A 17,118-nucleotide genomic window follows, 5' to 3' on the forward strand; every position below is an offset into this window, starting at 1 on the left:
CGTATAAACTTTAATTTCTTATGCAGGACTGTATAATTTACAAGTCGTACTTTTTCTTAACCCTGAAATTTATTTTCCATAAAGTGTCCTAGATTTTCGTTCTTGAAATATGGTAACACAACCTAAAAACAATTTTAGACTTACCCCATTATTCAGTTTCTTGAACCTAAAACAACTAATAAATTAAAGTTTTAAACAGAGTCGTTTATTTGTGATATTTATGTATGGAGTGTGAAGTATCTGATTTTTTTATAGAAAATCATAATAATAATGACACATTTGTTTAAATGTATATACAAGTTACAAAAATAGTTTATTCAAGTAAAGTATACAAGTTAAAATAAAATTCATAAGCCTTAACATAAAATTGTCCCTTTAAAATCATTATTTATTAGCATTATTGTACGCAAAAATTGGTGGGGGAAAAGACGGAACATAAAATGGTGGCACCATAGGTACAGACTTCATTATGGCAGTATACGAAGAAAAAAGAAGAGGCGGAACAGAATTCCGTCCTTTCAGCTGTGTAAGAAGTATTTTGTAAAAAGCACCAATCTGAAAACTATTCAGAAATAAAGTATTTTGGGCCGAAATGCTGTACTTCATAGGCATTATATTTTGAGGACATAAGCTCCAAGGCATAATTACAAATGGCATTTTAGAATATATCTTCCATAGCAAAAGTTCCATGCAGGTCTTGGCATCCTCGATGCTGTTGTGTCCTCTCCAGCTGACTTGGATGGATTTGCCCAAATGTATGGCAGCAAGGTGCTTTAGAGAGTGCTTGTATGGAAATCCCCTATCATGAGGAAACAGGCAAGAAGTATCCACAACACTTTCGTGTATCAGATTAAGTCCCAAAAGATCATTTGCCAGTCCATGCCCAACAAGGATGGAATCTTTGTTCAATAAACTTAACAAAAAGGATTGTACTCTCTGAAGTGTTGTGTCCACACCATCGAGATTATTTCGATTCACTCCACTGTAAACAGTATTGTAATCCAGAATTTGGTGTTCTGGCTTGACGTAAGAATCATAAACGACTATACCATAGACGTTCACTAGCGTTACCCTTACAACTTCCATGCCTTTTGTGGTAAACGCCATTTCGCAGTCCAAAGCAAATACATTAGAAAGAGCATCCCGGCGGAAATTTTTTTTGCACTCTGTTTGAACAAAATGAACATCTTGGAATGGTCTCAAAAAGCTCACATGATATTTGCTGTGGGTACAGCCTTCAGAAGACAACTCTCTCTTACAACAACTATAAGAAACTTTTTTCCGACCAACAATGAAATTACGCTTTCCCGGATGGTACTTGCAACCATTTTCATCCAAATACCAGTTCTCTTCCAGCAAGGATAACTCTTTACCACATCGACAGATCTGCTTTTCCGGATTCAAGGAATCTGCAAAAATTGGGTTGGCTGTCAAAATAACTTTTCCGGGATTGTTTCTGTCTCCTACCGGAAATCCATTTTCTTTCATCTCTTTATAACTCAATTTGTGGCGTTGTATTTGTTTATGAAGTTGTTCGATACCCAAAGGAGCCCACCATTTGTTCTCGGTTGCCTTCATTTTGATAGAGAAAGATTGAAAGATTCTGTTCTTTCATATGAGCCACAATGAAGGTTCACGATGTAGGTAGAAATGCAGAGCTCTTAATTTCGAGACAACAAACCTAAACAAAAGAAAAGGAAGAGAAAATGTAAGAATGTTATATTACAGGACAGTAGCAAGATAAAATTATTTTAGCATATTTTATTTTACTATTACAATACCATCGGCAAATTTGTACATTAGTTGACCACAGAAACGTGTTTATAAGTTGCTTTTTACCCTGTTATGAATTTTTTTTTTAGGTTGCAGAAATGTTTTCAACAATCGAAAAAGTTTTAGAAAATAATTCTTATTTCCGAAGGACGCAATCGGGCATTTCATCTTCTGATAAGTTTCTTCATCCAAAATTTCAAAGAATTCAAAGATATAAATGCAATTAATTGTATTTTAAGTGTGCTCTAATTTCTGTTTCCGTGTTCCAATTCATGCATATATTATTCCGAATTCAAAAAAATTCGTGATAATTACTACTACTTTCAATTGCTACTATTTCGCAATATCTTTGAATTGAGAGAATTACAACTACTACTTCTAAACTTTCTGCTGCTGTAATGTTTTTTAAAAGCTTATAATGTTTAGAATCTGTGAAGATCTTAACGTAGAGAAACAGCCCGGAACGCATATTTCACAAGTGCACATCAGCATAGCCACTGAGGAAGGGGTTTCGAAAATGGACCAGTGAGCTGCTATTGCTTTTGCGGAGCGTATGTTGTTTACGTTTTAATTTGCACTTGTTTCACATTTATAAATATATGGCGTAATAGTAGAAAATCTCCTACTCCTTTAGTTTTCTGATTTGATTAATTGCTGACATTTCACTTTCGCGATTTTTATCACGCATTAATATTACGATTGATGTTCACGGCATATTATGTGGATTAAGAGACTTCAAGTGTATACAGTCACAAGTCGTTAATCCGGACTCGTCGGAACTTCGGCGATTCCGGATTATCGATTTTTCCGGATTATAGATCATCAGTTTAAATCGCGTAACATGGCATGCAGAAATTCTAAAATTAAAAATATAAAACCGTAATTTATGAAATAAAGAACAATTATGATCTAAAGGGTATCAAAAAAAAAAGCTTAATATTTATTTGTTTACTTTATTAAACATTTCTTTCAATGTAAGTTGTTTCGTTTTATGTGATAATACTTTCTCTTTAATTCTATAAACAGACATAATTTTTTGTTCACTTACAAAGTTCCGCTGTTCAAGTCCCGTTAATTGCTGAGCCGAGAATACCGACTAACTTGTCAATCGAAATTTTTTCGTTTTCACTAACCTCTCTGTCACATTCTTCATGTCTTTATCCATTTTTTGCAGCAATTCCACTTTTTGTTTGATGGACATCGAAAATACTTTCGTTTTGTACGATCCTTTGGGAGCTCCAGAATCAAAAATTCTATTTGACATAATCGAAAGTTCAAGTTTACTTTTATAGTATTGCTCCTACAGGCTGCAAAAAATAATAAGCCGGATCCAATTCGAAAATTAAGGAACAACGCAATCATCAACATTAACTGAAATAGATAATTAGATAATTTTAGCTTACACCGTCCGTTATACATAAAACGCGCACGTGAAAACGTATTCTGCGCTTGCACACACGCAAATGCGCAGTCGTAAGAGGTCTTACGCGCACGCGTAAACGCCTATGCGCATGTGTCAACGCGGAGCATGCGCAGAAAGTTTTTAGCTTTGAGGTCCGGATTATAGATCATTCTGAATTATGGGTGTCCGAATTAACGACTTTTGACTGTATTTTTTTAATTGAACTGAAAACGACTGAAAGTGTTACAGTCTACTGTTTTTTTATTTCAGTGCTTGCGTTCTTTTGAGTTTTAAAGTGTAATATTCAGAGTATATATGATGTGATTATATCCATTGTTAATATTAAATACTCGTTGTGAATATATGTGAATAAATTGAATATACTGGTTGTGAATACGATAGATTCACTCTGTTTTATGAGTATTCCTTGTGTAGACAGTACATTTAAGAGTGATCAGTTATTAAATGTGAAATTTAACACACTAAATGTATACGAATGGAAATTAGTAAAGTTCACTTTGAATAAAATTCTGCATTGGTTATTATTATAGAACATCTTTTTCATATAGACTGAATTAAAAAGTACTGACTTCTATTTACATATATAATTGGTGTAAATATTTTTCTCATACGCATAGTTTTATGTAAAGGTTGCATTTGGGCTCAGATGTTTATCACATATTTCTTTCTTCATCTTATTTACCACTTATTAAGTAATATTTCACATCGATATTTTTGCGAAGTATCCTACATGTGTCTGTATTTATTTGAAACAGGTAGTGAAATCTTCATAATTTCCTATAATTGATTTAACTTCGCAATGAAAAGTTTCACAAGCAATCGACGATGCTTTAATTATTTTGTACAGAAAATTGCGGGGAAGAATGATTTCAACCATCTTACTTAAATCTTAAATAAATAGCACGCGAAAGGTCATGTGACATGGCAGAAATATTACTGGATGATCATTGGTCCATCCTAAAAGCCACTCCCTCGGTGGCTACACAGATGTGCACTTGTGCTTATGCGCCCGGAACACATAGAATGAAAATGTTAACGGCTTGCTGAAAACAAAAGTGGCAACACTTTTGCTTCGAAAATGCATCTAGCCTTTTTTATGTTGAAATTAATGCAGATTTAATTTTTGCCACTTTAAATAACTATCAAAATTGCTTCGTAGCTACACTTGATAACTTAATATGTATTAAACGCTACCTTAAGAGAGAATTTTGAAAGCTCCAGAACTTATAGACGTTGTGTTATACCTTCAAAGGAGAGGAAACCCTTGTAGGTATAAAAAAACCGTCTGTACAGGGGACTGTGAATGAAAAAACAAAACTTTACAACTTCAAAATGTCGTGCTGAAACTCATGTTAGCGATCATTATCCCATGGAAACAATACTAGAATATGCTTTCTACAAACTTAATGCTTTTTGCGAAGTTGAACAAAGATTCGCAATCATGTTCTCACATTGCAATGTAATCGCCAAGGTCTGAATGTTTTGGGGGAAAGGCGGGTATATACAGTTTGATCGAAAATCGGTAGACATGAAACATTGCATTCCATATCTAGACGCAAAATCTTTTCGTGACGATTTCCAATTTATTTTTGAAAATAAAAAATTCTTATTTCTCTTTATTTGATCAGGAAAACGAAATGCGCTTAATTACATTTAACACTTCTATATTAAAGTATGGTAACCTTTAACAGCTTGATGAAAGCATATGCTTGTATTGCCGTGTTTTGTATCGACCCTAATTAAAGGAGTAAACTTGGATACAGTCAAAACAGAAGTAACAGAGTTCCTTCATTTTTGTTTAGAAGTCTCGTAAAAGAAATTCGTAAAAGCATTTCACTTCCCTTTGTAGAGACATTAGGATTTTTTGGAAGCAGGCAAGATGAAAAATTAGTAAACGCCTTCGCCGGGAATCGAACCACGAACCTCTGAAATACCGGCCCAACGTGCAAAACCGCTACACCACGCTAGGAAAGTTGGAGAAATACCTTATATATTTATTAATAAAAATAATATCTACTGTTGCCAGCTCATAAAATGAAATCTTTGCTATGAATAAAATTAAACCTTGGGTTTTAATTACATTGATATTACTCATAAAAAAATTTCGGCTGATCTTTGGAATATGGTAACAGGTAGTTTGGCGACATTTTCGTAAGACGATAAAGGTTACTAGGTAGGACTTTAGCAATAATTTGAGAAGTACACAGTTCGAATCACAGATTATTTTGTCTGAGAGAAATGAGAGATCACGAGAAATGTAATGTAATATTTTCCGGAAAATTCCGATCGTGATTTTAGCTAATAAGCACTTAGAAACGATTTCGCTGCTAAATTGCAGAATCGCCCACTTATTTGTTTGGCACTTTTTACAAGACCAAGAAGAATTGGATTTTTGTCAATTTTCTTTGACTTTTTAAGTGAAAATGGGTCGATGTGTACATGGATAAATTTAAGAGTGTGCGCAATGCCATTTTTGCGCAATTTTGGGATTTTTTTTAAGTCAAAATAGGTCGATGTGCACATGGATACCGAATATGTGCAATTCTTAAAAACGCGTTAAGCAGTGGGTGATTCTGCACTTTACCCAAAATTCTATTGCCGACTTTTCGTCATGGGCAATTCCCAAATTGTTAAATCCATAGGATATCAAAAAAGGATTTAAAATCAAAAAAAGAATTTAAAAATTAAACTAGTATGTTAATGGCGTCGTAAGAAATATAGAACTATATAAACTTACGCAATCTGAAATCAGCGCGTACGCTAGATTTGGCGCGCTGTTAAATGGGCGCGTTTGCTAGATTTGGCGCTTTTGCGCATACATTTTCGCTGCAATTTTTTTGCGGTCCTCAAAACGGAATAGTACCAAAAAGGGTACGTAGACTTGGAGCTGTTGAAACTCAACGAAACTTACTTGCCTTAAAGCTTTAATATAAAATCGCTATGCTTATATAAGCTATATTCAGTAAGTGCATAAGGAAATATCAGAATAAAAACCAGTCAGATTAATCGCGATTTTGCACTTTCTCCCAATCTCCGTCACCTAATCTCCGTCATCTATTGTTCCATAAAAGTATAAAAGTTCTAGCATAAGCGTAATTCGGCTAGCAGAAAAAAAAAAAAAAAAAAAAAAAAAAAAAACTTTGTGACTGGTAGGCAGGTTGCTGTAGCAGGGTTGGTCGCCAAATAATTTTCGCCAAAACATCGCTAAGTTACCATAATCCGAGGATTCTCTAAAATTTCGATTTTAAAAACTCCGTCATTCATTTACTCCGCACTTCGCATTTGAAAACCCAATGGCATAAGCAAAGAATGAATATGAAATGAAACATCTGATGTGGACACCACATGATTTCCTTATCGTATTAAATTATACGTTATTTTAATGCATTAAATTTACTTCATTTCATTTAAACCTATTTTCTCGAATTTCATTAGCGATGTCACAAAAAATATATACACTCAGAAGAAATGGAGTCATAATCACGAAATTAGGCAGGAATGTAGTCGGGTAAGAGAGATGAAAATGATCTAAATTTCGACGCCTATGAGACAAGAGTAAGCGTGTTGTGCGCATATGAGATGCGCAGAGTTTCAAAAGCATGATTGCTCGTGCCGTAGGGCTTGAGTTACTTGGTAATGCAGGTTAAGGAATTTCCTTAGCAACTATTATTTACTTCATTTATTTAATCATGATTATCATTCAATGTTTCAATGTATTTGTAAAACTTTTACGACCAAAGTTGGAGCGTGAACGTTCGCCATTAGCCAAATCACACCACGTGACCTTACGTTCATTTCCCATTCGTCGGCCTGCAACAGGTGACTTCAATCCTAAAAATGAGTTTTCAAGATTATTTCTCCATTCTCGCAAATTACGAAAGTGAAATGTTAGCATTAAATAAATTTATTTAATGATTGAAAGTACTTGCAGTTAAATTTCTACAAAATTTTGCTTTGAAGGTTAATTTAATCTCAGTTTCGGAAAGAAAAATTACCATTAGCTGGTTTATATCACGTGACCGAGAAATCACAGGTTTCAACACTGTGCATATCTAAAAGATTGTTTAAATAGGGTATATGAATTAGAGACTGAATCTCAAGACTTTAAGAAAGCAGTGCTAAATTCACTCTCTGATAAGAACTTTGTGAATTTACGAATTTAGCTTTGAACTCTTGACTTTGACGAAATAACATCGCCACCTCTGCGTTTAAGGTGCGATTCCACCATAATTAAAAAAATTACCGTGATTCGTCTTAGAATAGGGCAATAAACTAAATAGTCTGGTAAATAGTCACAGTAGTTGAAGCTAGTAACACAGTGATGATCCGTGATCCGTAGGGCTTGGCTATTCAAACGAATCTGCCGACTGAATGGACGGTATTGTGACTGAATAGACAGTACTGAATGGACGGTATTGTGACTGAATAGACGGTACTGAATGGGCGGTATTGTGACTGAATAGACGGTACTGAATGGGCGGTATTGTGACTGAATAGACGGTACTGAATGGACGGTATTGTGACTAAATAGACGGTACTGAATGGACGATATTGTGACTGAATAGACGGTACTGAATGGACGGTATTGTGACTGAATAGACGGTACTGAATGGACGGTATTGTGACTGAATAGACGGTACTGAATGGGCGGTATTGTGACTGAATAGACGGTACTGAATGGACGGTATTGTGACTGAATAGACGGTACTGAATGGACGGTATTGTGACTGAATAGACGGTACTGAATGGGCGGTTTTGTGACTGAATAGACGGTACTGAATGGACGGTATAGTGACTGAATAGACGGTACTGAATGGGCGGTATTGTGACTGAATAGACGGTACTGAATGGGAGGTATTGTGACTGAATAGATGGTACTGAATGGACGGTATTGTGACTGAATAGACGGTACTGAATGGGCGGTATTGTGACTGAATAGACGGTACTGAATGAGCGGTATTGTGACTGAATAGACGGTACTGAATGAACGGCATTGTGACTGAATAGACGGTACTGAATGGACGGCATTGTGATTGAATAGACGGTACTGAATGGACGGTATTGTGACTGAATAGACGGTACTGAATGGGCGGTATTGTGACTGAATAGACGGTACTGTATGGGCGGTATTGTGACTGAATAGACGGTATTGTGACTGAATAGACGGTACTGAATGGACGGTATTGTGACTGAATATACGGTACTGAATGGACGGTATTGTGACTGAATAGACGGTACTGAATGGGCGGTATTGTGACTGAATAGACGGTACTGAATGGACGGTATTGTGACTGAATAGACGGTACTGAATGGACGGTATTGTGACTGAATAGACGGTACTGAATGGACGGTATTGTGACTGAATAGACGGTACTGAATGGACGGCATTGTGACTGAATAGACGGTACTGAATGGACGGCATTGTGACTGAATAGACGGTACTGAATGGACGGTATTGTGACTGAATAGACGGTACTGAATGGGCGGCATTGTGACTGAATAGACGGTACTGAATGGGCGGTATTGTGACTGAATAGACGGTACTGAATGGACGGTATTGTGACTGAATAGACGATATTGTGACTGAATATACGGTACTGAATGGACGGTATTCTGACTGAATAGACGGTATTGAATGGGCGGTATTGTGACTGAATAGACGGTACTGAATGGACGGTATTGTGACTGAATAGACGGTACTGAATGGACGGTATTGTGACTGAATAGACGGTACTGAATGGACGGTATTGTGACTGAATAGACGGTACTGAATGGACGGCATTGTGACTGAATAGACGGTACTGAATGGACGGCATTGTGACTGAATAGACGGTACAGAATGGACGGTATTGTGACTGAATAGACAGTACTGAATGGGCGGTATTGTGACTGAATAGACGGTACTGAATGGGCGGTATTGTGACTGAATAGACGGTACTGAATGGACGGTATTTTGACTGAATAGACGGTACTGAATGGACGGTATTGTGACTGAATATACGGTACTGAATGGACGGTATTGTGACTGAATAGACGGTACTGAATGGGCGGTATTGTGACTGAATAGACGGTACTGAATGGACGGTATTGTGACTGAATATACGGTACTGAATGGACGGTATTGTGACTGAATAGACGGTACTGAATGGGCGGTATTGTGACTGAATAGACGGTACTGAATGGACGGTATTGTGACTGAATAGACGGTACTGAATGGACGGTATTGTGACTGAATGGACGGTATTGTGACTGAATAGACGGTACTGAATGGACGGTATTGTGACTGAATAGACGGTATTGAATGGACGGTATTGTGACTGAATAGACGGTACTGAATGGGCGGTATTGTGACTGAATAGACGGTACTTAATGGACGGCATTGTGACTAGAGATGCTTCTGAAACATAACCGGCGCAGTACAAATAGTTGTCGGACTTTGAGAAGGGGCGTAATGTAATCCTCAGAGAAGCAGGTGTCCGCGGAAAACATCGCGGAGAAAACAACGTAAGGCGAAAACGTCGTGGTACAAAACATCTTGGGAGAAAAGAAAAGCAAAGAGAAAACGTCGCAGTTCTAAAACATTGTGGTACAAAACATCGTCGTCGAAAATAAAGCGGTTCAAAAACTTCGCAACTTAAAAACATCGTCGACGAAAATATCGTGGTAAAAAATAAAGTACCTACAAATCATCGCATGACAATAATATCGCAGGCATGCGTTTTTCAGGCTTTAATAACTGTAAAATTTAATAATTGTTTAATAATTGTAAAAACTCGCATAATGGTTTGTGAGCGCAAGACGTAAAGAAGGATAATTTTTACTTTCATATTTTTTATTAACTAATAAAATGAAAAATCGAAACTTAAGTATAGAAAATTAATGCAATTTATAGCACTTATAGTCAAAAGTTAAAAATTCTATTAATTTCAAACTGACATAGTTAACTAACAAAGGCTATTAATAAAATATTTTTTATAAGTTTTACTGGTAATTTTTCATGAAAAGTATTATATAAAAAAGAATAGAAAAAGAAAGAAAAGTAAAAAATTGCTGAGTTAATTATGAGATAATTTTCCTCACTTTTGTTAATCTGATACTCTTATAATGAAAATTACTTCTTGTTTTATTTAAATTTCTTGTTTTGCTTTTTTAAAAATGTATTAATTAATAAAAAATATGAATGCACCAAAAACCACATCCGCACCAAAAATCGTCGTTAGCATCGATTCGCCACCATTTACCACCTACCAGGAATTCGGTGGCATCAAGGGAAACCATTCAGAGACGACTGGCTTACGCTGGTATATATGCTGTCGACTGTTTTTTTTTTTTTTTTCCTCCCGAACTTGGACAAGCTGGAGTTTGACCGATTGGAGGCGTGTGATCTTCAGCGATGAATCCCGATTTAGTCTCCGTGCCGATGGCCACTTCTGCGGCCGATCCAGCAATTGTTGTCCAGCGGCATACGGCGAGTACACAAAGCGATAACACACATTGGACACACGATCACTTCCCTGAAGGCACTATGACGCCTCGGCTTTGAAGGCACTACGACGCCTCGCAGTTACGTGCATCACATTTTAACGCCGGTTGTACTGCTCAGGCTATTAAGTCGCCTAGGTGTCATTTATCAGCAAGACAAAGTTCGTCCACATACTGCGCGACTCTCCCAACAATGTCTTTAGAGATACTACACACTCCTGTGGCCTGCCACTTCACCAGACCTCTCGCCAATAGGGGACATGTTTGGAAGTCAACTGCAGCCGTACCCGAATATTGGTGAATTACCTGCCCAGTTGCAAAGATTATGGCATGATCTTCTGCAGGGGTCATAAGTGACCTACTTCATTCGATCCCATGCAGTGTTTCGGCTTGTACACATATCTGTCAGAGACACCAATTACTGATTTGCCGTTACAACCAATTACAACTTTTTCCATGCCACAACTTCCTAACAAAACGATCTTTGTTCTGAATTTGATCTCATTTGTTTATCTCCTCATACACTACATACATGTTAAGTTTCGTGATAGTAGCTCGTTTCCTTCGGGGTGCAGACATTTTTTTTTTTTTTTTTTTGACAGAATGTATCTATCAATCAATTCAGTTCGCATTTGGCGGCAAGGCAAAAATTCATAAAGACTCAAAATATTTCTATTAAAATTGTAAAATACAGCAAAACCTAAAACACCAAATACAATTAAAAAAGCAATTTTTACACTTAAAATTAAAGTTTCTATGCAAAAAAGAAGCTTCGGCCGACGGGCAAGAAGACCAAATTTCCGATGCCTAAAACCGAAGGTTAACTTATGGTTCCACTAAGCAAGGGCACTGAAATTGGTACACCAACTCGTATAATTCACTAACTTCTAAGAATATCAATATACAAATGGCGGCCTCGTTAGGCTTAGCGCCATTTTCATATTTTTTTATTAACTAATACATTTTCGCTGAAAAAATAAGGAAATTTAAGCATAGAAAATTAAGGCAACTTATAGTACTTAATAGAATTTTAAGCTGACATAGTTAACTAACAAAGGTCATTAATAAATAATTGTTTATAAAGTTTTTACTGGTAATTTTTCATTAAAAGTATAATCTAAAAACGTTTAGAAAAAAGGAAGCTACGTAATTGCATGACTTTATCTATAAAAAATTGCAAATTATGAGATTATTTTCTTCACTTTTTTGCCAGTCTAATACTCTTTTCATGAAAAAAAATTATTTCTTGTTCTGCTTCAGTTTATTCTTAAGTATTTAGTTTCCTTCTTACTTTTTCAGGAAAAATTTATTAGTTAATAAAAAATATGAAAGTAAAAATTATCTTTCTTTCCATCTCCCGCTCACAAATCATTATGGGAATATTCATTTACAATTATTAAAGCCTGAAAAAAGCAGGTCTGCGATGTTATCGTCCTGCGATGATTTGTCGATACTTTATTTTTTACCGCGATATTTTCGACGACGATGTTTTTGAACTGCGAAGTTTCTGAACCGCTTTATTTTCGACGACGATATTTTGTACCACGATGTTTTAGAACTGCGACGTTTTTTCTTTGCGAATTTTTGTAGCACGACGTTTTCGCCTTGCGTTGTTTTTTCCGCGACGTTTTCGACCGCGATGATTTTCCCGCGATGTTATCGGAGGACACCGTATTTTAATGAAAGGCAATAACTTGCTATAATATGCAGCGATAACATTTAAATGTGAGCAGTTAGTTACAAATAATTAAATTATGTAGTTAAATACCCTTAGTCGTTAATAGATTTTCATGACCACTATTAAATTTTATATATTGTTTAAAAAACATTTATTAAAAAAAGCACTACTAAAATCACAATCTAATAACATTTCACGTTTAAAATGCATGTAATTTCTGACATTGATTCTTAATAATTCCACGTTAAAAGCTACAAAATATTTATGTTTTGTAGCAACAATACACACAAAAATAGTTATGCGTCTTTTTAATTTGAAGCCTTCCCAGACATTTTGGCTTAGTTTATACCAATTTTCTTCTCTTTAAAGATCTTTTCTAACAATTAGAAATCTATTTCAATTGCACAAATTAATATTCTCAGTAGTTTCTGCATGCTTTATCTCCTAATTTGGCAATCTCTTAACAATGTACCTAACGATGTTTTACTCGATCTGGTAAAAGTTTAATAGTCCAAAACCTCTGATAGATATGAAGCAAATTATTGCTATGTCAGAAAGTAACTACAAAGTCACACAAAGCTTTAAATAAACCTCTTATTTAAAAAACTTAAAATATACAGGCAAGTTCTTATGTAGACGAAATCAACTACAGCTTGTGGTGATGCAATTAAACAGGAACAAGTCACATTCAGTAAAAACGTGCACTAGCAGTCAAGAATACACAATTTAATTTTAATTCTATACCGACTCAGTAACTCTATCGTCGTAACAAATTCAAATGTTAGCAGCGATAACGCAAAGATGAATAATCTTTACATTAGAATTTTTGGAATTAAAATTAAAGATTTCTATTATTCTAAAAATAAAAATGCATTTAGAATGTAAAGAAAAAGCTGAACATTCAGAATAAATATGAAATGATATATGGTAAAGGCTGGTTTTAGAGCCTATGAGGCAGAATGTTTAGAATTTAGTGACACACAAAGCAATAAAATCTAGAAATGACAAAACTTTTAGAATTTAGAACAGACGCTAAGAGCATAATTTAGGTGGGCACTAGGCGGCAGAATTTAGCATCCACAGAGATTGCATCAGGTGGGAAAATACCTAACGTAATGTTTTGTTGCGTTTTTCTTTTCTGACACCTGTTGTGACGTTATTTTCTTTCTTCACGTTCGTAAGGGGTTCATGTGGATTTGGAGTGAATAACGACGACACTTGATGAAATATCGAATGCAATTTATTGGCCATTATTAATCAGGACAGCTCCAAAATCTCGTTTACGATCGTCGAACTGTTATAAACACGGTGACACGATCAGCGACACAGCTTTCAGGTTATCAAGTTATCACGGTGGCGAAATCTTCACTGCAAAGCACCAGAGAACAGCTCCCGACTCTGCTCGGTCGTTCTCGGAACTCCACGTACTCTCGAGACTCTCCCCGCTACAACTCGCGATGCACTCGACGACACACAGAGCACGGCTCCCGGCTCTTCGGTTCAGTCGTTCTCGGAGTTCAACACGCTCTCTCCACGATGCACTAACTGCGATACACTAAGAGACTCTTCAATGCATTCGATGACCCACTTGGCACTCGCTGCTCGGCTGTCAACTCGATCGACTCCGCAGGGATTGACTCGCTAGACGAGACACCAACTCATACTAACTCTTTCGCACACACTCTCGACGAGGCGCACACACCGATTGCGGACCAGCAGGGTTTATATAGCTTTCGGCTTGTGTTCGAGAACATTCTGGGTTAAACCGGTAGGAATTCGTTCCAGAATTTTCTCCATCCGTCCATGGTATTTTGTCGCCAAATGGACGATTTTTCGCGAAATATGGCAACCTTGCCTTCTTTTGCCATTTTATGGCAACCCTAAAACTGCTTTGCGGGGAAGCCAACTTACCGCGCTTGTACATATCGTAATATAGTATGATCCATTGAGACATATAAGGTGAATCTTTTAAATTATCAGTTTTCAATTTCTTTATTAATAGAAAAATTACTTTATATAAATACCCTGTCCATGCGAAAAGTTTTGAAACATTTTGGTATTTTCCATACTTGTGTCTGGTGAAAAGTTATTGAAATAAAGGGAAGATAAACATGTTAAGAAAAAGACTTCTAGTATCAGTAGACAACATTCAAACATTATGTTTTCATCTTCCTTCCAAAAATTCTCCAAAATGTAAGAAATTCATCACAAATTGCTGTAAAATATATCCATTATGTGTTAATACAATGAAGACATTTCTCATTTTGTCACATTTCTGGAACCTTCTATAATTGTGGGTGTGTAAATCTGCCTTCAAATCCTTCTAAACTTTCCAAATTGCAATGTTTAAAATCCTAAAGAAAAATTAGTTCGATCAATTCTGTAATAGAAAAAGGGCCAGAAATATTTTTGGGAAAAAAATAGTGGAAAAAAGTGTAAAACTGATTTTACACAGAAAACTGATGCATATTATGACAATTCTGAATATTCTGAGACAATTACATGGGAAAAAATTAGTCGTCAAAATGGAAAGTACTTTATAATGTGACAGCAAAAAAATAAAAATGTTTTATTTTAATGTTATTTTCCTTAAATATAATTTCAGTATATTACCATTATTTTAGTTAACTTCATCAAAGTTGTAATGTTTAAAAGAAAATCTTCGAAAAATTCCCAGATCTCCGAATAAAAAATTTTTTTTTTTATAGAAACTGATCTTAAAATCGCCAAAATGTTGATAAGTCGCCAAATTTAGAGCCGTTTAATAAAAGAATTCACATCCCCAAAAGCGGAAAAAGTGCTTGCCATTAGAAAAAAATGAAATAATTTTGAAATGATTATGTTTGACTCTTTTCTCAGAAACTCCGGTATCCCGCCTTTATATCAGATATTGGAACAAATTATAACAGATGAACCCATTCAAAAGATAATCACATTTATCAGTGAATCGTCAAAAATATTCCTCGAAAATGATAATTCACACTCAAAATAGCATTCGTAAAAACAAGATAGAAATTTCAGATGATTAAAATAAAGGACCTTCTGCCGATTTTGGCCAAAATTAAGGACTTTTAACGACCAGACATCGATTTAAAAAAATCTAAGGACTTTTAAGAACTCTTATAATAATTATTATCTTATAGTTTATATAACTGATAATTTAAAAAATAATTGCAGGAAATTCTAATTAATAAAATTCAGTTACTCATTAGGTTACAACAATGCAGAAACGTAAAAAATGGCAAAGCCATAGAAAAAATTCAAACATTCCGAATACGCGTCGAGAGTGCTTCCAATTATACCATGAAGGCATGCGGAAAGGAGGGAGGAAAATACATTATATACTTCCCCATTTAAAGGGTGACTGGAAATTAGGGAACCCGTTCGCCAAATCCTGGTGAGGATAAATTACCGTTCACCACCTTTTAGTGCGGGCGCCACTTGTAGATTTATTAGAATATTTCAATGTCAAGGAACAAGACTTTCACAGTGCCATCGACGGGATTCGTACTCCGGACCTTCCGAATACGCATCGAATGTGATTCTAATTACAGAACGAAGGCAAGCGGAAAGGGGAGAGAAAATACCTTATAAGCTGATTTACACATTTTAGCAATTTAATGCCGATTAAAAACTCAGCAACCGAGTTTACATAAATCGAAAATCAGCTAAACAGGTTCATCTGTCTATACAAGAATATATAAATAAAAAAATCTGATGTGTACATCACATGACTTCCTTGTACGGAATATTAAATTATACGCATTTTTTCTTGCATTTCATTTAAACTTATTGGATTGAATTAAATCTACTTCGCCGACAGCGCATAAACCACAATAGAATAAATACATTCTTTAAAATTCACTCTAGTATTTCTTTACCATAGCGACACTCTGGCGCTAGATTCACTTAACAGTATTATTATATTTCGGTCATATTATAACTCATAATGCACAAAATTTATATCATTTAAAGAACAGAATTATCTAATCGTTGCCACATGTTCTATTCAAATACTATAATAAAGCTAGAATGATGTATAAAAGAAATTAAGCAAATAAAACAAAAAAGAAACAGTTTTTCCCAGACGATTGAGTATTTCTCATTCAATTAATTCAGTTCTCACTTCGCGAGAAGGCAAAAATACATAAAAACTCAAAATATCTATATTAAAATTTACGAAGTAAATCTTAAACACTTATTTCCTCGAAAAAATTCCAGAAAGGATTAAGCATGATTTAATTGGCCATAATAAAGGAAGGCGTTAGCTTTGTTGTTGCGAAGCTAAGTTTCCCTAGATTGGCAACAAATCCACTAGTCTGCTGTTTCAAATGTAAGCAATCAATGGCCGCCATAAAAAAAAGGCTTAGCGGCACTTAAACAACTTTAAACTTGTTGATAATTCTAAAAGTATTGCATACAGATTTACTAAAAATTTAAAAACCTTAACCGGAAGATAAAAACAACATAATTCAATCATTTTTACAGCATTAAATTGCATTCGATAGCGGTCAAAATGGATATTTTCGTTGAAATATGCTGCCTGAAACTTTCCGCGATTACAATACTTCCTTTTTACTTCGGCCCACCAGCGGCCGAGCGGTAAAAACGCTGAACACTGGTAGTTCGGTCTGAGGTTCGAATTTCTCGAACGGGCTGACTGCATGGGCGTTTTCGTGGTTTTCCCCATGTGTAACGTGTATACGAGCCAGTTTCCCTTAGAAAGCCCTCCACGAAGGCATCCCTCCCTTAAGCAGATAGC

General features: G+C 35.6%; 1 protein-coding gene across 4 annotated transcripts in view; it reads right to left on the reverse strand.

Moving 5' to 3' along the window:
- Window positions 1-294: 294 nt before the first annotated feature.
- Window positions 295-17,118, reverse strand: part of LOC118194527 (exonuclease GOR-like) — a 119,819-nt gene continuing 102,995 nt past the window's right edge. For all 4 annotated transcript variants that reach the window (XM_085810361.1, XM_085810362.1, XM_035365668.2 and 1 more), the window contains exon 2: window positions 295-1,681. In XM_085810361.1, coding sequence (XP_085666487.1) covers window positions 385-1,578 — 1,194 coding nt within the window. In that variant the 5' untranslated portion in view covers window positions 1,579-1,681 and the 3' untranslated portion in view covers window positions 295-384. The remainder of the gene's footprint in view (window positions 1,682-17,118) is intronic.

The sequence above is a fragment of the Stegodyphus dumicola genome, chromosome 2, assembly GCF_044657685.1.
Source record: "Stegodyphus dumicola isolate Sdum_Otavi_A_Nest chromosome 2, ASM4465768v1".
Taxonomy (NCBI): Eukaryota; Metazoa; Arthropoda; class Arachnida; order Araneae; family Eresidae; genus Stegodyphus; species Stegodyphus dumicola.